The sequence below is a fragment of the Benincasa hispida genome, chromosome 8, assembly GCF_009727055.1.
Source record: "Benincasa hispida cultivar B227 chromosome 8, ASM972705v1, whole genome shotgun sequence".
Classification (NCBI taxonomy): domain Eukaryota; kingdom Viridiplantae; phylum Streptophyta; class Magnoliopsida; order Cucurbitales; family Cucurbitaceae; genus Benincasa; species Benincasa hispida.
Genome location: NC_052356.1, coordinates 19,897,946 through 19,904,043, shown reverse-complemented (window position 1 = coordinate 19,904,043; position 6,098 = coordinate 19,897,946). Strand labels below are relative to the sequence as shown.

The 6,098-nt window shown below is 33.4% G+C and overlaps 1 protein-coding gene across 1 annotated transcript; it reads left to right on the top strand.

Moving 5' to 3' along the window:
* Positions 1-605: 605 nt before the first annotated feature.
* Positions 606-3,637, top strand: LOC120082576 (methyl-CpG-binding domain-containing protein 6). The gene is given in 4 exon segments (XM_039037812.1): positions 606-647; positions 649-1,137; positions 2,794-2,907; positions 3,001-3,637. Coding segments are annotated over 4 exon segments (870 nt in total). The 3' UTR covers positions 3,226-3,637.
* The last annotated feature ends 2,461 nt before the right edge of the window (positions 3,638-6,098 follow it).

Genomic DNA, 6,098 nt, shown 5'->3' with positions numbered 1-6,098 from the left:
TTTATTGTTAGACATAAAACACAATATATATCATAAATTTCATTTATATCACATCATACATATAATATATATCATTTAAGTAATTAGAAATCCCAACAATAAAAAATTATCAGGAAGGTGGAGAGATAAAGAGAGAGCGAGTGGGAATTTTTTTAAAAAATTGATTGAAATAAATCTTGCACGTGAATCAAGGAAAGTTTTGAGTTTCATTTTTTAAAATTTGTATAATTAATTATAGGCGGAGAATGAAAAGGTAATTGAACCTTAATTTTTTGTGTAATTAAAAAATCATTTGGACATTTTTTTAAAATAATAATAAAATTGGACAAAAATGAAACTTAAAATATTTAAGATCTTGTATGTTGTCGTCTCAAAATAAAATAGTTACTAGAGGTGGTGTAAAGGTGTAGCCTAATCAAATAAGTAGAAATAAGAAGAAAATGGGCCAATGGCCCAATGATGAATTTTGAATTTTTGTAACGTTGGAGATGGGCCAAAGCCCATAATAAAACAGAACCAACGAATTGGAGAGAGAGAGAGAGAGAGAAAAGAAGAAAAAGTGATAGTTATTTGTTATTATGGTAAAGTGGGAAAGAAAATAAATAATGAGCCCTGTTTGTAACGTCCTCTTTCCCGTTTCTCCTTCCTTCTTCTTCTTCTTCCCCCAAACCCCCAACCCACATGTCTGCTTCTGGAACTTCGTTTCCGGACCCCGACTGGCCCCGTCAAGATCCGACCCGACCCGATTTACCTTTCTCCCACCACCTCCCCCCGGACCCTCTCCTCGACGCCGGCTCCTTTGTCGACTCCTCCTCCTCCGCCCTCCCCGCCCCAACCCTACCTTCCCGAGATCTTGACCGGACTCCTCGCAAGAAGGCCGAGTCTTCTTCCACTCCTCGATCTCCATTACGCGCCGGGCCTCTCAACTCTTTCAACCTCCCTCCTGATTCTTCCGCTCCTAGGAATGGAGATTCTCCCGCTACCAAAAAGGTCTCGCTCTCGGCCTCTTCCTCCAGAGGGACGACCGACGCCTCCTTGAAATCTGCCTTGTCCGAGAGGCCTAATTGGCTGCCCCCGGGATGGGTTGTTCAAGATAGAGTTCGTTCCTCTGGTGCTACAGCTGGAACTGTTGATAAGGTGAATTGTTTCCTTCTCTTATCACTTTTCATTTTGAGTCTCTTCTTCCAAGTGGAGATGAATCTGTTTTGGTAATTAATTGACCTTGCAAGTTGTGTTCTATTCCATGGGCTCCCGCTACTGAACTTCTTTGATTGTCTGATTATAGAACAGGGGTTTACCATCGCTGGAACTGTTTTCCTTCTACTTATGAATTATTTTTTGTGATACCTTTACTACGTTTGGAACTTCGGATAAATTATCATTGTGCTACTGAAACTGATCTTTGGTTTGTATTGTAGTTACCATTCCTTTGTCTGTTGTTAAATCATCAATTTTTGGGGAAATGAGGTGTATCAAGTAGTGAAGGGTTTAACAACTACTCTGGATTTGATCATCTGAAAAATGGATCACTAGCTAAATTCTGTGTCTAATTGATGGGTATTGCACTTGGAGTTACCTGATTTGGAATTAAGAAGTTCCTTAGGAAGAAGTGTGCTATAGGAATTCATTTCATTCTCATGACCAGGCTCTTCCTCTCTCTATAAATTTGTTTAGGGAATTTTTCTATCCTTTACGTGGTGTATAGTATTTAAGTATGTTCTGGTCTATGCTTTTGAATGAGCTCATTTAACAATCCAAACTTTCTTGGTCCTTTTATTTGGATGGTGAACAATCCTTGACGAAACTAGATATAGATTTAGGTGCTTCTTTGGATTTTGGTACACACTAGTTAGCTACTTATCATTTATATGGAAAGATTAAAATATCGATACCGATGTCGACATTTCAATTTACGGATATATGGACAAAATATCGATATCGACGGATATTTCTATAAATCATGAATTTTATAAAATTTATTAGATTAATAATTTAGTTGTTTCACTCCCAAATAAATTATAAATATTGTTATTAGTATTCCTGTTCATATTGGACTATATAGATGACATTTTTTATGTTTTACAAACATTAATAAAAGATATTGGATATATCTATGGATATTTAATATCAATATCGAATACATCAATTTGTGGATATATTAATGGATATTTTCATCATTGTTTATATGAAATCAATTAGAATAACAGAGTTTGGTTGATTAGGATGGAAACCATGATTGGAAAGAGAATAACAAAAACCTCCACTGTTATGTTTATAACCAGCCAGCCCATAAATGGTTGGGATCAAATTTGTATGATAGTGTTGATTATTTGACCTCTCCAAGCTTGTTGATGAATAGCTTTGAACTTGATATTTGGACTCTTGTTTGAATTGTGCAGCTTAAAGGATATGTGACTAGTGCTTGGTGCTTGATATATGATACTTCACTAGAAGTCATGTTTGAGATGGATTATACCTCAATTTCTTCAATTGCCTTGTTTAAAACCACATTGGCATTGTTGATAGACAAAACAAGTACGAGCAATTTAAGTACAGTTGCAAGTACCATATAGCAATTATTGAGAACTGAGTTTGAGTGTCGTATGGAAAATGCTTATGAATTGAGTTCTTTTTTTTTTCCCATGTCATGCTGAATTAATTGGGAGCATACTCTGGCCCATTTATTTCTTGAGGCTCCCTTTTCTTGTTATCTTGTTTTAAATCTTTATTAAACAAACAAACAAACAGTAAAGAATGTCAAAAGAATCTAATCTATCCCCATGTCCCTTGCAGTACTACTTTGATCCAATCTCAAACCGTCGATTCCGGTCTAAGATCGAGGTTCTTTACTTTCTGGAAACAGGAACATTACGGAAACGGAAGAAATCATTAGACGGTAATCCGACGGTGAGTTGAAAGCTATCATTCCTTCTTTGGCATCCAATGAGATATTCAGATCTCTCATCCATTTTTTCGCTTTCCTGATTTGCAACTCTGCAGTCTACTGACGGCTCCGAAGAACCCAAGAGCAAGAAATCTTCCAGCAATGCTAAATCTGCTCCTTTAAACTTTGATTTCTTCAATGTGCCTGAAAAGGTTGAATGGGTTCTCACAGACCCTTCTAAGGATGCTTGGACACCCTTTATCGGCAGTGAGAAAGTACGCGAATCTACTAAACGCGCATGGGTGGGAGCTTTTCAACTCCTTGGCCGATCGAAAGTTTGAAGTTTGAAGGCAATTTCATCCCTTTTGGATATTTTTTGGGACAACCAACCCATTCAGGCAAGAACAATCCTCCCTCCCTCCCTCCCTCTAATGGCTTCCCATCTGCAATTCTTTTGGTCTTTTTTTTCTTTCTTTGGAAGGAGCAGGTGAGGTTGAGGGGGAAGTATTGTGAAAAACCAGATTTGGTTAGTAAAAATTACTGCAAAAACATGACTCTATCTAACTGACTATGTCTTGGACTGTGGAAGAAGTGACCAATTTGTGTAGGAAAGAGGGGTTGCTCAGTTCATTCTCAATCAAATGTATTTGAATGAGGGGCTATTTCATTTTGATTCTATGCTCTTGCTCTTCATTTTTGATCTAGATCTGTATTTCTTTTTTTGATTCAAAATTGATATTCTTGTGGTAATAATATTGATGTTGCATAGAATTAATGAAAACTACCAATTTTATTGATAAAGACTAGAGTTAGGAATAAATTTATGGTTTGGAATAAAAACAAAGTGGAAGAATTGTAGTTTGTCTATTTTGCAAATCATGCCTCTATATATTTTAAATATTTTATGTACCTATGTGTGAATTTGTAAATTTCTCTCTTCTTTTCCCAATAAATTTTGAGGAAGGATTCATTTTGTTTACTCAACTTGCTAATTTTGATCTTAAATTCTCAATTTCATCTAATTAAATCCTAATCTTTCATAAATGGTGTAATTATTACTCTTAATTAAGACATCATTTCAACTTAAGCATTTTATGGTTCTTATGATTAAGTGTTTTTTTTTCCTATTAGAATTTGTTAGAAGGTTCAAAATATTTGCGTAGCATCTTCGTAGTTACAACATGGGATCGAATCTCCAATTTCTAGATTGGAAGACTATGTCAATTACCATAGAGCTAAAATCACTTTGACAACTTGAACCTCTATTATGGATTTGATTATTTGTTGGTTGAATCGTGGCCCATTTATTAGTTGGTACTTGGGCCCTTTTTTTAGACGATGGAACCAAAGAACAGCCAAATCAAGATGTGAGGAATAGAATTGAAATAGAATTGGTAGTTTTGTTCTCCTTTGTAGGGATGTACAAAAGTGATAGATATTAACAGAGTTTGTAACAAAAACAATATCCTTAATGAGGATCATGATATCAGCTAAAGAGCTCTCTTTTTCTATTCAAGAGGTTGATAACTTCCAAAGCATTAGAATCCACCTCAAGCGGCAGATGGGTATAAGACCACTTGCGCTCAATTGCATATGGACCCTCCAAGACAGCTTTGGCCTTCAGCATATTGACACTCCAGCCCTTACTAAGCCCTAGGATTAGTCGACCATCATGATCGCAAATAACCCATCTGAGCCTTTTTCTTTAGACCAAACTACATCGACATTTTACTTCAAGCAATGCACCTTCAACGAATCAGACATTGTTGGGAAGGGAAAAAGGGCTGACAAAGAGGGAGAACATACACCCCGTGACCCCAACCCTCTACTGTCACCCTCAAGATCTTGAGTTGATTGCATCATATAATTTAAGATTAAAATTGAGAGACCAAGCATAGAGTAAAAATAAAATTAAATTCCTATTGAGATTTATATATTTTGTACATATCCATAAATTCTTTTAAAGCTAAGGGACAAGATGGATAATATATAACTAGTGAATTTGTATATATGTTCAAAATTATTTCTGAAATGGGTGAAAATGATTCATAAAATAGACTAAGTACACAAAGAATATGTTTTATGATTACCCCATAAAATAGTGATATCTTCCAAATTGTGTTGTTTCATTTTGACATTTTCAATTCATTTGAAGTTCTTTTTTAAGAATTTTTTTTATAATGATTGAAAATGACAAAATAAGACAGATTAAAAATCATGATAGGTTGACATATATAATTTCATTAATAAAAATGCTTTTTTTTTAAATGGGTGTTTGGTAAAACCTAATGTATAACATACCATCAATTCACTCCATATCACATGTCAACAGAGTTGGTCAATCTTTTTGGCCATTGTCATCATCTCCACTCAATCAGCTAAATTGGTCCTTTTATTTTCATTTCAATAATCTACACTTTGACTCTTTTATTGTCTTTGATAACTATACTAAAAAAAAAAAAAAAAAAATCAATATATATGGGAAATGGCAACATATTCCCTAGCTTCCATTATAATTTATTAATTATTTATAATATAATTTCCTTGAAGTCGGAGGTTCATATCTACTCTTATGTTTGTTGTAGTCTTTAACATCTAAACAAAATGATTTATAATGTGGGATGAAACCTAAATCTCTATCTGTTTGATCATCATTTTTTTTAAAACAATAAATATAATAAACATTTTATTGGATGAAATATAATAGACATATTCATGATTACTATTATGTTCCTATCAAATACTTATGTAGTTCAAATACAATTTTTTTTTTTTGTTCATTTCCTCTCATTTTAGTGTCTTACTTTTAAAGATTCAAATTAAATCTACATATTTTCAATAAAATTTTAAAATGGGTCGTTTGAATTTTGAAGTTAATTTTTATAAAAATCGGTTTAAAAATAGTTAATAGTAATAGCAATAATTTTCATGCCATAATAGACACAATGTGAATGTATATTGGTATTGATTATTTTTAGGGTTTATTGAACAAAAACTAAATTATTTTAGAAAAATTAACAATAAACTGACAGTATTGATATAGATTATTTTTAGGGTTTATTGATCGTATAAAAACCAAATTTGGTTTGAACATTTGAAGGTATATGTTAAAATATAACCCGTCTCAAAGTACAAGAACCAAAATAATATTTTAATATATTTATTGGGATGATAAATGACGAAATAAAACATAATTTTTTTAAAAAAAACAAAA